The sequence below is a fragment of the Euprymna scolopes genome, chromosome 15 (assembly GCF_053919585.1).
Source record: "Euprymna scolopes isolate OS-2025 chromosome 15, ASM5391958v1, whole genome shotgun sequence".
NCBI classification, from domain to species: Eukaryota; Metazoa; Mollusca; class Cephalopoda; order Sepiida; family Sepiolidae; genus Euprymna; species Euprymna scolopes.
The window spans coordinates 86,977,331-86,994,512 of NC_136496.1; the positions used below are offsets into that span (position 1 = coordinate 86,977,331).

The 17,182-nt window shown below is 30.9% G+C and overlaps 1 protein-coding gene across 2 annotated transcripts in view; it reads left to right on the top strand.

Annotated features, from left to right (window-relative positions):
• Positions 1–17,182, top strand: part of LOC145293949 (solute carrier organic anion transporter family member 2A1-like) — a 112,203-nt gene that overhangs the window by 74,740 nt on the left and 20,281 nt on the right. For both annotated transcript variants that reach the window (XM_080140815.1, XM_080140813.1), the window contains exon 5: positions 14,490–14,654. In XM_080140815.1, the coding sequence (XP_079996941.1) occupies positions 14,490–14,654 (165 nt within the window). The remainder of the gene's footprint in view (positions 1–14,489; positions 14,655–17,182) is intronic.

Sequence of the window (17,182 nt, forward strand, 5' to 3'; positions counted from 1 at the left end):
GAGCATCACCGGTTGGCATCCTTCACTCTCAGTTTAAGTGTGACCTTTGCAACAGACTGTGTAAAAGCAGGGCTGGTCTGAAGAGCCACCTTCGTTCACACAGAAAATAGGAATTGATGCATTCTTGATCACATCTCCACATGTATAAATGTGTGTGTGTATAAGTGTATATATGTGTACATAATCACAATATAAATATATATATATATATATATATATATTCAAAAATACATGAAAATAATTGAGTAATCAACAATAAAGAAAAATGGTCTTCTTCTGTCAATATATATATATATATATATATATATATATATATATATACATATATATATATATACATATATATATATATATATATATATTATATATATATAATATATATACATATATTTATATATATATATATATATATATAATATATATAGTTTGTTTATTGTACAAACATTATTGGTTACATATGTGCATAAATGTTTCAGTGGAGTCTCAATTCAGGGACAACACTTCATCAAGCCAAATATATATATATATATATATTTATATATATATAATCTATAATATAAAGCTGTGTGTGTGTGTGTGTGTGTGTGTGTGTGTGTGTGTGTGTGTGTGTGTGTGTATCTGGTCACGAATAGGCTCCTATATGGTTGACTATTTTAAAAAACTGATTACATATAATGATAGAAGATGTATCGAGACACAGGAATGGGTATGTTTGATCCTGCAGAACGGTGGTTCTTTAAAATTGTGGGGTCTGCGTTCATGCCTGGTCCACAAAGTATGGAAATAAAAAATTTAAAAATTAAAAAAAAAACGTTTACAAGTGTTTTTGATATAGATGTACATAAGAATACTTTGATAAGTATGTTTTAACTTAAATAGGGATGGTATAATAAAATTGTGGGATCTGCGTTCGCGCCTGGCCTCCATAGAATGGAAATAGGCACAAACTTTAATAAAGACTTTTCATATCTATCTGCGTAAGTATACTTTGATAATTATGTTTCGGTTTGAAGAAATATGGTATGATAAAATTATGGGGTGTTCGTTCGCGCCTGACCTCCATAGAATGGAAATATGTCACAAAGTTTAATAAGGTTTTTTAATATAGATCCACAGAATATTGTGATAAGTGTTTCAGTGTGAACAGGTATGGTATATTAAATTATGGGGTTTATCGTTTTCCTTCAGATAGTGGCGAAGTGCAAGGTTCGAATGTCCAATATAGTAGAAAACGCTGGCCCAGTAATAAAAAGTTTACTGTTTAAAAGCAAAAATTCAAAATGTAACGGTTTAAAGACCAAAAGTGCAGAATATTTTAATAAACAAAATTTTAATAAATAGATGTGCTTGTTTATTTAAAAAAACATCTGGTCTTCAAGTCGTTAAATTTTGAGTTATATACGATTACTTCATTGAATCACATAAATTAATATACGAAGATATAATTTTATGCAAAATTTTTCAGTATTTACTTCAACAGTGCTCAATACATAGGTAGAGCTAGGTAGTAAGTTATGAAAATATATATAACAATTAAGCTACACAGAATATTCTATGTTTCATTCTCGTGAGAATTCGTCAGGCTTATGCGAAAAGTTGTGCTTATACACACATGCTATATATACAAAGAGTCACCACTTATCAAGGCCCGGAAGCCACTCGAGGATAAGGGTTAATGAGTGCACAGTAGTCAATAGGACAATATCGTAGTAATTGTTAGTAGTGAAAATCTGGCAAATTGTATTACTTAAGGGGATGGCTCATCAAGAACTTGTTTACATTCGACTTGAAGACAACCATATTGTAGTCAGCTGGAAAACAGGGAAACGGAAGAGAGTTTTACAGGTGTGCAGTTCTAAGAAAAGCTTTATCCTTAGAATCTACGTTTAGGTTTAGATACAGATGAAGAATGGTGGAAATTATTAATAGTGATTTCAGCTAAACGATTTTTTTTTTTTGTGAAGTTAGGCAAAGGGAAGGGGAGCATAGATTGGGGCTCAGGCGAGCACTTGCCATGAAAATAACGATAAAGCAGAGACAGACACGCAATGTCTCTTCTGTGGGAAAGAGGTTGTAGGGAAGAGAAGAAAGCATCCCCCACTAGGCTACAAAGTCTATTTTGTACTCTGTCAAGACAGAATAAAGTACTTCTAGAAGCTTCTGCCCAGATGTGACAACAGTACTCCTTCCTTGGACGTACTTGACTTTTATACAGGTAGAGAATCGCATTAGCAGTGAGATATCTACTGAAGCAGTAGAATGATCCCGCCATTTTTCCAGCGACCTTGGCAACAGATTTGATGTACATGTTCCGTTTCAGATCAGGAGTAAAGGTCAGACTCAAAAGCTTGTCAAAATATGAAGCCTCCATAAGACAAGAGCCACTCATTTCAATTGGTGCCAGACGGGGACAGAGCAATGATGATGTAAAGATAGAAGCTAGAAGCTTGGTTTTAGATGCATTAAATTAAAATTAACCAGCCACATCTTTTCCCATTGTACCACCTGCTAAAGTTCAGATGAGAGAGAATCAGAGAGAACTTTAAAAAGCATATTTCCTTTATATATATATATATATATATATATATATATATATATATATATATATATATATATATATAAACAAATTTATTTATTTAAATCTGATTTCGATGATATTGATGCTTGTCAATGAAAACATATATAGTTCAACCAGCTGTTTCAGCAAATAATGACTGTTTGCTGTGGCTATAAATGGGTGAGTAATTCCAATTATGATTCAAAATCTGCTGTCATTTTCAGCAGTTAAGCATCGCAAACACTTAATCATCAACCGCTATCACATAAAATAGAAATGTATGTGCTTATATATAAAAAATATAAATATATATATATATATATTAATGCCGGTGTCCCTCAGGGGTCCATCCTGGGCCCAACTCTTTTCCTGATCTACATTAATGATCTTCCAAATCACATCCTTACATCATTTGTAGACATCTATGCTGACGACACTACCATTTATGGTAGCACATCTAAGACAGTAAACGACCAAGTTCTCTCCAATTCTCTCTCCTCTGATCTTGAGCACGTAGTACAATGGGGTAAGGAGTGGCTGGTTACTTTTAATGCATCTAAAACCAAGCTTCTCTCTTTACATCATCAACATTCTGATCCCCATCTGGCATCAATTGAAATGAATGGCTCTCGTCTTCAGGAGGCCTCAAGTTTTGACAAGCTTCTTGGCTTGACCATTACTCCTGATCTTAAATGGAACACGTACATCAAATCTGTTGCCAAGGCCGCTGGAAAAATGGTGGGCTCTTTCTATCGATCCGGTAGATATCTCACTGCTGATGCTATTCTCTATCTATATAAGAGCCAGGTACGTCCAAGGATGGAATACTGTTGCCACATCTGGGCAGGAGCTGCTAGAAAGGACTTGGCCTGCCTTGATAGAGTTCAAAATAGAATTCGTAGCCTCGTAGGAGATGTCCTTTTCTCTTCCTTGCAACCTCTATCTCACAGAAGAGATGTTGCGAGTTTGTCTCTGATGTATCGTTATTTTCATGGAAAGTGTTCGACTGAGCTTCAATCTATGGTCCCCCCTCGCCAAACTTTCACAAGAAATACTCATCTAGCTGTAAACACTATCAATAATTCCCCCCACTCTTTATCTGTGCCTAAACCTAAACGTAGATTCCATGAACAAACCTTCTTTCTTAGAACTGCACGCCTGTGGAATTGTCTTCCGTTTACCTGCTTTCCGGCTGACTACAATATTGTTGTCTTCAAGTCTAACGTAAATAAGTTCTTGATGAGCCGTTCCATATAAGTTATCAAATTTACCAAATTTTCATTACTAATGATTACTATATTGTCCAATTTCTACTGTACACTCTTTAACCCTTATCCTTGAGTGGCCTCTTGGCCTTGATAAGTGGTGATGCCTATGTAAAAAAATATATATATATATTTATATTTTATCTATATATATTATCAATTATATATATATATTATCAATTATATATATATATATATATTATCAATTATATATATATATATATTATCAATCATATATATATATATATATTATCAATTATATATTATCAATTATATATAAATATATATATATATATATTATCAATTATATATAAATATATATATATTATCAATTATATATATATAATCAATTATGTATAGATATATTATCAATTATATATATAATCAATTATGTATAGATATATTATCAATTATATATATATAATCAATTATGTATATATATATATATATATAATAAATTATGTATATATATATATATATTATGTATATATATATATTATCAATTATATATATATATATATTATCAATTATATATATTATCAATTATATATATATTATCAATTATATATATACATATTATCAATTATATATATATATTCAATTATATATATTAACAATTATATATATATATTATCAATTATATATATATTATCAATTATATATATATATTATCAATTATATATATATTATCAATTATTATATATATATATTATCAATTATATATATTATCAATTATATATATATATTATTAATTATGTATATATATATTATTAATTATGTATATATATATTATCAATTATATATATATATTATCAATTATATATATATTATCAATTATATATATATTATCAATTATATATATATATTATCAATTATATATATATATTATCAATTATATATATATATTATCAATTATATATATATATTATCAATTATATGTATATATATTATCAATTATATATATATATTATCAATTATATATATATCATCAATTATATATATATATATTATCAATTATATATATATTATCAATTATATATATATTATTAATTATATATATATATATTATCAATTATATATATATATTATCAATTATATATATATATATTATCAATTATATATATATATTATCAATTATATATATATATATATTATCAATTATATATATATTTTATCAATTATATGTATATATATTATCAATTATATATATATATTATCAATTATGTATATATTTTATCAATTATATGTATATATATTATCAATTATATATATATATATATTATCAATTATATATATATTATCAATTATATATATTATTAATTATATATATATATTATCAATTATATATATATATATTTTATCAATTATATATATATATTATCAATTATATATATATATTATCAATTATATATATTATCAATTATATATATATATATATTATCAATTATTTATATATATATTATCAATTATATGTATATATTATCAATTGTGTATATATATATATATTATCAATTATGAATATATATTATCAATTGTGCGTGTATATATATATATATTATCAATTATATATATATTATCAATTATATGTATTTATTATCAATTATATATATATATTATCAATTACATATAATTGATAATATATATATATATTTTATCAATTATATATATATATTATCAATTATATATATATATATTATCTATTACATATATATATATTATCAATTATATATATATATATATATATATATATATATATATATATATTATCAATCTATATAATTATGAAACTCAAATGGCCTTGCAACGAGTGATGTAACATACTTTCTGGTTTACGACATCCGGTTGCACATGAGTCCACAAATATTAACCCATAACAATGTAAACAAATAAACACAAATCGCTTCTTATGCAAATTCTGACCTGCGCACTAAAATATTAACGTTATTATTTCGATATTATTATTTAACATGGGAAGAGTGTGTGTGTTTTGCAACTATTCTTTATTACAATTATACTGTCGCTATTTTCTTACAACTAAACAACTTTAACCAGTTGACAAACATAGGATCAATTGTAGTAAAGCCAAAACTACTACTACTACTACTACTACTAGTCTCTATCCTTCCCTTTTCCTTCCTTCCTTTCTTCCTTCTGTTCTTATTTTTTGTTTACATTTTAAGATACAAAATAGTTCTGTAAGAACGGTGAATTTGTTGACACGTTTACTAATTTGTTTCAATATTAATTTTATTTTATGTTATTTATTTAGGTTTCATTTTTTTTTTGCTTCAGATTTTATTAATTATTTTTTTTTAGATTTTAAATTTCTATAACTTGGTTGAAGGATTCCAATATGGGTTTTTCATTCTTATATTTCTCATCGGTAGGTTCATGTGCGTTTTCGCTGCTAAATGACTTTCGTCGGCTTTCAATTCGTAGGAAAATCATGTGTAATTTTCGATTTTTGAGTGATTATTCGGAAAATAGGTAACTTTACACGAATAGGGAGGATTTTTTTCATGTTTGAGTGATCCGTCCGTGATTTTTTCATTTTAATATACTTTCAGAGAAATGTTTCTGTTATGTAAAAAGAAAATTTTCTTTACGTCACAAGTGTCACCCTCATACATGAATTCCATAGCTATTATAACATACTGACCCAACGGGTCACGGGTAGTTTAGTTATATATATATATATATATATATATATATATATATATATATATATATATATATATATATATATATATATACAGGGTGGGCCAAAATAAGGGTCCTATTTTTAAAAATTCATAAATTCATGTTAGTGTTAAGAAGTGTTTTTCAGCCAAAATTTGTTTTGCTTATTTCAAAAAAATCTCGGAAGGTTCTATCTACACACACATAAAGTTTGGTGAGTTTAACTTTTATTTTGTGGAAGTTATTCAAATTTAAAGATAGGACCCTTATTTTGGTCCACCCTGTATATATATATATATATATATATATATATATATATATATATATATATATATATATATATATATATCAGAGAGGCGGTAGCACTCTCTATATAGGGATGGCCCGTACACGCCTATATACGCCTACAAAACAAAACTATCCAAATCTCAACTAAAATCAACTTATAAGTTTCAAAAAGCACATATTCTTACAGAGAAGCGTCTCACGAATCCAGCGAGTGTCAGAACGTCGGTTAAAATGTCAAAAGAGAGAAAAAAAAAAAGGGTACAAAAATGGCCAATTGTTCTTCTTTCTTCTTTCTTCTTCTGCTTTCTTCTTTCTTTTGAGACGATGTATCTCGGTGTACGAACGGTCTCTGACAACAGTTCAAGCATCAATCGACTGCTCTTTACACGGAGAAGTGCAGTGACCCATCGCTTTTTAGCTAACTCCATAATTAAATAAGATTACGTGTAATAACAAGTTTTAAACACTATATACCCAATGTAGACAGACCACTTCGAACACGGAACTTCTCTCAAAAGGGACAGCTCCAAATAATACACCGGATGCTCACAGACGTTCCAGTTTGCCAGTGGCCTATATTTCTTGGACGCTGAATATTTGAGGTGAACGTTAAGGTTTTTACTTTAAACAGTAACCCACCAGCGTTAATGAAACCACGAAATCTTTATCTCAGTTGATCAAAATTGTTATAAGAGTAACCTATCAGCAAGTACGACGTCAAAAAACAATGTTATAAAAACAAATAATTCTTCAGATTTTGGACTGTAAAATATGTACAAAATGTCAATGCTGTGACCAGGATTCGAACCTAGGTTAGCACGGCCACAACGTGGGGTCCTAACCTCTAGACGATCACGGCTAACACTGACGTCTGTCGCTCTTGGCAGAAAGACACATGACTACTGTCAAACTATTGAAAAATAAGGAGGAAATTGGAAATTCTCACGCATGCACAAAAATACACTATAGCAACCATTGTTAAATGCAGCTGAATCTCTTCGCTCGCTAAGAAAAGTAGATCAGACCAGTTCTTCTAAGAACTCACCAAACGCCAAAGGAAATAAGTTAAATTAACCGCAAAAGAAACTGCAAGAAAGTCATCTTCTAAGAACTCACTGGAAGCTGACCAAAAAGAATCAAAATCCAAGTCCTAGCCACAAAAATAACTAGATATTGTGGCTACTATACACAATCTACTAATAAAAACAAGTAAGTTTTCTAAAATAAACTACAATAAATTAACCAAGTAACCTCACACTGTCACTGATTAGGACTTCATATAAAGATAACAACTACACTATTGGTGTATATACCGTTCCACACTTTAACTATTGGTGACGGGGCAGTATCTCAATTCTACGAGAGTTGTCTTGCTATAAGATAAGTGATATTATAGTAAGATACACATAAGTGTTATATGTTTACATTTAATAAAAAATGCCAAAGTCAGCACGTAGTAAAAAAGCTCAGAGAAATATAGACTATGAAAAAAACAAAGTCAAGGTATTATCTGGGCAAAAAGAATACTATCAGAAAAATGCTGAAATAATAAAAATTAAGTATCATGCAAATCCTGAGGCAAAGAAGGCTGCCTCACGTGCTGACTCAAAAACCTGGTATAACAGGGATTCGTGGGGAAAAAACTGCCTCGCGTGCTCTTTATAACAAAGAACCAGAAAAAAAGAAGGCTGCCTCACGTGCTGACTCAAAAGCACGGTATAACAGGGATTCGTGGGGAAAAAAACTGCCTCACGTGCTCTTTATAACAAAGAACCAGAATAAAAGAAGGCTGCCTCACGTGCTGACTCAAAAGCCCGGTATAACAGGGATCCCGAGGGGAAAAAACTGCCTCACGTGCTCTTTATAACAAAGAACCAGAAAAAAAGAAGGCTGCCTCACGTGCTGACTCAAAAGCACGGTATAACAGGGATTCTGAGGAGAAAAAAGCTGCCTCACGTGCTCTTTATAACAAAGAATCAGAAAAAAGAAGGCTTATTCACGTGCTCTTTATAACAAAGAACCAGAAAAAAAGAAGGCTGCCTCACGTGCTGACTCAAAAGCACGGTATAACAGGGATTCCGAGGGAAAAAAGCTGCCTCACGTGCTCTTTATAACAAAGAACCAGAAAAAAAGAAGGCTGCCTCACGTGCTGACTCAAAAGCACGGTATAACAGGGATCCCAAGGGGAAAAAAGCTGCCTCATGCACAAACTATTATAAATATAAATATCAAAAACTGCCAAATCTTTGCCAAAACGCTAAAGAATGAACCAAGAAAAATTTAATAGTGAAGGTATGAACATTTTAGAACTTTATAGTACTCTAACTGTTTTATCAGAGAGGCGGTAGCACTCTCTGTGTAATATAGAACCGATGGAGGACCAAGAGGCAACTCCTAAGGCCCAAAACCCAAAGACCTAAAACCCAGCAGGAAGCGACCTGCTACTAATGGAGGCGGCAATGAGCCGCCTCCTAAAAAAGACAATACTATCATGAATGTAAGTTTAAAAATAAGACTGTAAGTAAAAATACTAATTAACAAGAATAAAAAAGCATTGGAAATGCAAAAGGATATAGGGATGGTATGCCAAAAAGTATACAAACAAGATAGCTATGAATGGCTAGGCACATGGAAATAGAATTGCATCCAAAGTATAGCCCTATAGCTTTTTACAACCGTAATGATGGCACGGAATGAAGATTGGAGAAAAGCTATAGGGCTATACTTTGGATGCAATTCTATTTCCATGTGCCTAGCCATTCATAGCTATCTTGTTTGTATACTTTTTGGCATACCATCCCTATATCCTTTTTGCATTTCCAATGCTTTTTTATTCTTGTATATTATCAATTATATATATATTATCAATTATATATATATATATTGTCAATTATATATATATATATATATATATATATATTGTCAATTATATATATATATATATATATATATATATATATATATATATATATATATATATATATATATATATATATTGTCAATTATATATATAAGTGATGGGACAATTCCAGTATTTTTCCCTGATTCCGATACAATTACCGATTCTGATTCCGATTCTTTATAAATCTCTAATTATTTAACTACTAGCATGGGTACCCAGCGTTGCCTGGGTTGACATGAAGTTCTATTTGAAACACACCGGTATACTAGTTATTTTCATCATGGGCAACGTGGATACCCCCACAACAAAAATAAAAGAACGGATGAAAACATGTAAATGTAATCGCCCAAAAAAAGAAGTATGTGATACCCTCTCCACCAGATATTTCGACAGAAGGGCTACAAAGAGAAGAAACTATTCTCCGGATATTGAGCACTGAAAATACCCCCCCCCCAAGAAAAGATAATTAAAAATAAATCATTACAACTTTTGTTTCAATAAAAATAGCCGTGAATGCCCATGCAATCGCAAAAAAAAGAAAAAAAATGATCTACCAAAAATTAATTCCAAAAACAATTAAATGGCATTTTTCGTCATTTTATATTTCTAATGTAATCACCCCCCCCCCTAAAAAAATTGAATTTGTCCTATTTTGGGGTTCGTTCTGTTTATAAAATTGTTAGGTGAAAGTACATAATGGTTTCATAAAAATTAATTAAATTTATCGTTATTTTATGTTTCAAATGTAATTCCCACCTTCCACCACCTCCACAAAACAAACTAAAAATTTTTGTATTTGTCATGTTTTATCCACCCCACCCCCTCGATCGCCAAACTTGAAAAAATGCTAGAGATGACATGTCTGGTTGAACGTTTTGTGGCCAAAACGTGGGTTCTCATTTTACGTTAAATTTATATAGAAAAGTTATTCCCCACGTTAAATGTTAATTTTTTTTTTTTCAAAATTTCTTCTTCCATATTATTTATAAAGACTGCTTAAACGTATTAGGCCACAAAAAACAGGTCTTCATTTTTTTGGTCAATGTCAAGTTTCTTTCCAACTCCCCCAAAAACTTTAAAATGACGACTTTTAATGGTTTTCGGTGGTGCTGAAAATGAATATTACGCTTAAATTTGGGGCAGATAAGTAGTTTTCATGATATGAAGAAATTACTTTTTCAAAAAGTGGGGATAACTTGCCTATATAAATTTAACGTAAAATGAGCATCCACTTTCTTGTCACCTAGTAATTTCTTCATATCATAAACAAATTTAACTGTGATATTCGTTTTCAGCATCCCCGAAAATTGACACTGTTTTTTTTTTTACTAAGAGATGCGTTCATTTTTTCATCTCATAATTTACGACGCTAATTATGCTGTTAGTAAGTTTACAAAAGCATACTTTTGTTTTTCGTTCTTTTTTCATTATACAACTTGTATAGTTGTGAACAGGTGCCTCTGCAGTTTCACAAAAATTCTGTTTACATTAGGAGGCGGTTAAGTAAACTACAGAAGCACCTAGTAAAATCTATACAAATTCTATAATTGAATACCTACCTCAAAAAAAAATGAAAAACAAAAATATATATTTTTAAACCGCTTGTGTAAGCTTACTGACAGCATTATTTACGTCCTAAATTATGAAAAATAAACGAATCTCTTAGTAAAAAAACAGTGCATGTTTTCGGTGGTACTGAAAACGAATATCACAGTTAAATTTTTTTATGATATGAAGAAATTAGTAGGTGGTTAGAAAGTGGGTGCCCATTTTACGTTAAATTTATATAGGAAAGTGATCCCCCACTTTTTGAAAAAGTAATTTTTCATATCATGAAAACTACTTATCTGCCCCAAATTTAAATATGATATTTTTAACACTATCGAAAACAATTAAAAGTCGTCATTTTCAGTTCTTTGGGGAGTTGGAAAGAAACTTGACATTGACCATTTTTTTTCCTAGGGGTTAAACGACGCTGGGTCACGTCGTAAAAATTGATCATTTTAATTTAATTTAAAAAATTTCAATTTATAAAGAAAACCTGTTTTGCAGGCAGTTAAACACACTTGCTGTGGTATAGTTATTATAATAAATCCTGGGCAACACCGATTAAATTTTATAAACAAAAAACAAAAAGAGCAGGGGCTGATGAATTTTGTTCACATGTGTCTCTGACTAACTCTGCCCTCGTGAGGATGCAAGTAAATGAGGACATTAGTTTTAATTATTTTTCTCTAACAAATAAAAAAAGGTTACTTAAAAAGTAAAAATAAGTGAAAAGAAATTTCCTCCAAATTAAAATAAAAAAATAATTCAGCTTAGAATAATATTTCGAAATGAAAACAAAAACAGGAAATATTTAATAACGTTCTCCATTTAAAACAATTTTTCAATTAAGCTATCATAGTTATTTCCCCTTTTGGTTTTCTGGTTTTTGGTTTGAAAATAAAACGGTTTTAGATTTCAGATAAAATAAATTAAATCAAACATAACTTGAAATTTAAATAAACTAAATAACTAAAAAATTTTAATTAGTATAGTTGAAACAAAGCTATTATGTCGAATAAGTAATGTCATCGAGGTAATTATTTAAATAGATTGCATTTAATGTGATATGTTAATGACCGTAACTCAGTAATGAAAAAGTGGTTTAAAGAATGCTATATATAATGCTATATATTTAAAGTCTGTAAGTATCCTAATATGGGCAAATGGATAGTACCAGTCAAGGATCCGTCACTTGACACTCAGCCCAGCAGGTGAGGGGCCGGAGACCGGCCCAGCACCTGTTGGACTGAGGTACACTGCCTGGGTAATACCTAGGAGGTCCACCCTCCCAGGCCTTGCCACTGGGCTTTCCGGTGGGGCAAGTTTATTGCTTGCTGCCTGAGGCGCCCCGACCGGGGAATGCCGACGGGGTTACTCAGGCAATTTTTTAAATTGCAGGAGTGCCCCTCCTTTAGGGGAGCCTGCTGGGTTACCACTTTCCGGCCTTGTGCCACATTTTGCTGAGTGGACAGCAAATAAATATAATCCTAATATGGGCATTAATATTTCTTGACCAGGAGAGGTGTACACACATATGGCCTTTATATTTCTTTGGTGATTGGTAGTTGTACACACACACACACACGAACGCTACTACTTTATATGTATAGATGAGATTGTTATTTTCAAAAATACATGTGAAATATGCAGATATTTTCCTAAGCGTCAAAATACACTTGTGGAGGATGATCTATCGATTTTAGCTTTACTGGTATTTTAAAATCAATAAATATATATATATATATATATATATATAGCCGAGATTGAACTCACTACACGAGTTTGTAGTGTAATTCGAATCTTGTTAGCAGCTGAATACTTGATGCTTCTCCAGGGCTCTCAAGGGTATTTTTTTATTGTGACGCCATCACTAGATGGGGTGCCTACCATGGCTTAAGAGAGTCCCATCTAGACCGCGCCTGTTTCTCAACCTGGTATTTTACCTTGCAGTACATTCAGCGCCTCGCCTTCCAAAATTTTCACCCATATGGTACTGCCCGGGCTCAGTGTTGCTTAACTTTGGTGTTCTGGCAAGAACTGGTGTATCAACGTGATTGTGCTGTATATATATGTATGTATATAAGTACAAAAATTTAATAAGATATGTTGAAAAATACTTTAGCAAGAGTTAAAAACATATATTTTTGGGAAATGAAACACAAATAAAATGGATTATCCTTAATCTGTGGAGTTTCGAAAGAAATACTTTCCTTCCTTCTTATCTGAAGAGAGGAGTTAGCAAAATACGGAATAAGATTTTGCGTGTAAAGTATTTAATGAAACTGCAAGTATGAAGTAGATCACACTAGTGTAAAAATGGAAAACAGAAAAGCAGAGGGAGTGGGGAAAAATGAAAAATAATTTCACGTGAATGGATGTTCAAATAAATGGCAAGTGGAAAATCCAAAGACAGTAAAATCCAAAATTTAGGTAAAAGTGGTGGATCCAAATGTAAAAAATCCAAAGACATCATGTTAATGGAAGATGTTCCGAAATAATCCAAAAGACAGAATTCGGAATTAATCACAAATGTGTTCAAGGTGAAAAAGTTAGTTCCAAGTGTTATTATGAAAGAAAAATTAGAAATTATCGGGAGAGTGACGAAATGGAGAGTTTTAACACACTATCAAGGCAGATACTAAGCTGGAATTACATATATATATAGTAAGTTATAAAATGTATATGGCGATTAAGCTACACTGAATACGCCACGTTTCATCCACTCTAGGACTCTTCAGGCTTATGCGCATAAGTCTGAAGAGTCCTAGAGTGGATGAAACGCAGAATATTCAGTGTAGCTTAACCGCCATATACATTTTATAACTTACTAACTAGCTCTACCTACGTATTGAGCACTTTTGAAGTAAATACTTAAAGTTTACGCATAAATCTATATTTCATATATTAATTTTATGTGGGTAAATTAAGTAGTTATATATATTCACAATTATTAAGTTACTTGAATTCTCTATTCTTTATGACAATCTATACATTTACATTAAGTGTGAGCTAGTTATCTTCTTTCCTGTTTTGTTTTATACTATTTTTCTTCCTTTGCTTATCATAACTTTTAATTTTATCATAACTTTTGATTTTACCATAACTTTTGATTTTATCATAAGTTTTGATTTTATCATAAGTTTTGATTTTATCATAACTTTTAATTTTATCATAACTTTTGATTTTATCATAACTTTTGATTTTATCATAACTTTTAATTTTACCATAACTTTTAATTTTTTTTTTTCAGCTCTACCAAAAAGCTTGGCTCGTGTATTGAGAAATCCTGTCTATTGTTTGAGTTTGCTGTCCAGCACCGTCTTCCTCCTCGTCGTGATGGGCCTCTATGCATTTGCTGCTAAATATCTGGAAGTTGTCTTTCTTGTATCACGCACAAAAGCAAATATCATCATGAGTGAGTTTTCTGATGTTTCTGAATCTTTTGGATGAGGATTGGTGACTTGATCTGCATAACAAATAAAGTACTAGACAAAATTCAGTGGTTTAAAGAATGCTATATATTTAAAGTCCGTAAGTATCCTAATATGGGCATTAATATTTCTTGACCAGGAGAGGTGTACACAAGCCAACTAGTAGATGATTTGCAACAATAAAAGAAAACTGGTTTTCTTCAAACGGAAATGGAATCATGCTGTCTTTTCTAGGGCAACAATTTTATCATTCCACCTTGTAAGAATACAATTGCAAACTACCGGCAATTTAGAAGCTTTACTTATTAATCTAAGGGAGGTAAATCGATTTTACTAGTAATTGTTAGAAAAAAATGATATTTTTCCAACTACTTTATTTAATTAAACAAAATTTTATAACATTAGTACCAAAAAAATGTGACGATAATGTAATTTTTTTTTAAAAACAATACATTCGAGTAATTGTAAAAAAAAAAATATTTTTTATTTCAACTATTTTAGCAAAATAGATTTATCTCCCTTAGACCAATAAGTTAAGTTTCCGAACAAATTGCTCCTCTATTTAGTCATGGTTGACAGAACGAGAGCATGCTACCACTATGGATGAAATAAAAGGTTCCATTTCAAATTTCGTGCAGATTCCCGAGTTCAACAGAAATATTCTCATGTTTAAAAAGATACACTCAAAGAAAGCCAGAGGTTACATCGATAGAAACGTGTGAATAACACTCAAGATGAGTGCAGTCGTCGAAATAATATAAACTGAGTTTCTTCTTCATGATTTGTCTGTTCACCGCATCTCTGGATTCATAAACTTTCGAATACAAATTCCAGAGTTCAACAAGACGCTTTCGAAGAAGATTGGAGATTACAGCAGCAGAAACGTTGTGAGAAAATCATTCAAAATTAGAACAGGTAGATGGATATTCATAAAGTTATTATATAAGTGTATTTACTTTTTTTCTGGTTCATATTAAGGGTTCAACAAATTTAAAACCATGCAGTTCAAAAGGTTGGTACAATAACTGGTTACTCACAGAGATTTTTTCAATGACTTCACGGGATGTTCCTGTATTTAATAATAAAATAAAGATTGTTGCATATTTCTATACTAATAGTGCAACCAATTCTCGTGTGTCTGTTTCACACCTATTTGTGACGTGCACATATCGATGCAATGCGAATTTAAAATGTCACAACAAAAACAATATATTGGAAAATCTTGTTATTAAGATTATAAATTACTAGCAGGCCGCCCGGCGTTGCCTGGTCGTAAGATACGCTTAAATATGATATTTTGATTCATGCAGATTATGTATTTATTATTATAGAGGTAATTCTCTATCGATTATTATATGGAATATATAGTAGTGAGATGAAAACTGAAAAAAATATATATATGATCAGCTAGAATCGAAACCAAAACATACAACTCTCCACACTCATTCTTTAGCTTCTGAGCCACGCCTATACACATATATTTATACACTAGCGGCCAAAAATCTGGGACAGTTTAGGTTTTTTTTTTTTTTCAATTTCTCCAGAACATTCGAGGGGATTACAACTAAACTTACACACATATAATATATCTCTTATGTTGATGTTGATACACTGTATTAATTACACTTCATTAGAAAGGATAGAAAAAAAGTTATGAACATTTCAATTTTTTTTTTTTTAATTAATGTGGCCAAACCCGTGGGATAAAGAAAATAAATTTAAAAATAACATTAAAACATCAAAATACCAAAATTGGTGGACATACATTTAATATCTAGTGAACAAGCCTTTATTTTATATAATTGCACCTTCTACTACAAGATTGAATGAGATGGTGACATTCATCACGTGAAGCTTTCGCCCATTCTTCTTTAAGTTTTAATCACAAATCTTCAGTATTGATAGAGTTTCTTGCACTCACACAGTTCCCCGAGGTAGACCATAGGTTTTCAATGGGGTTTAGGTCCGGACTTTGAGGAGACCAATCCAAACATCCATATTTTGTTTGTTCAAAAATTCCATTACATGCTTAGCCTTGTGGCAGGGGGCGTTATCCTGCATGAAAATAGGTTTTTCACACTCAGAATTTCGAAGTATTGAGAGAACATGATCTCTTAACAAGTTCTTTTATATTGTTCCATTAATTCTGGTGTTTAAACGGACCAGATCAGTCGTTCCTTCCTAAGAAATTATTCCGAACACCATTACGCTACCTCCACCAAACTTCGCTAGCAAACCTCCTTATAAATTTCTTCCCGTCAGATCCATATACATTAAACTTACTTTCATCAGGAAAAAATACATTTCGCCACTGATCATCTGTCCACAACACATGCTCTTGAGCAAAGCGTAATCTGAGTTTATTGTTCTTGTTTATCAACGGTTCCTTAGCTGGTGGTCTTGCAAACAAACCAATTTCATTCAGGCGTCTTGATACTGTTTTACAAGATGCTTTGAAGTCATGATAGGCATATAGTTCATGAGAAATGCTGGAAGCTGCCTGAAACCTATC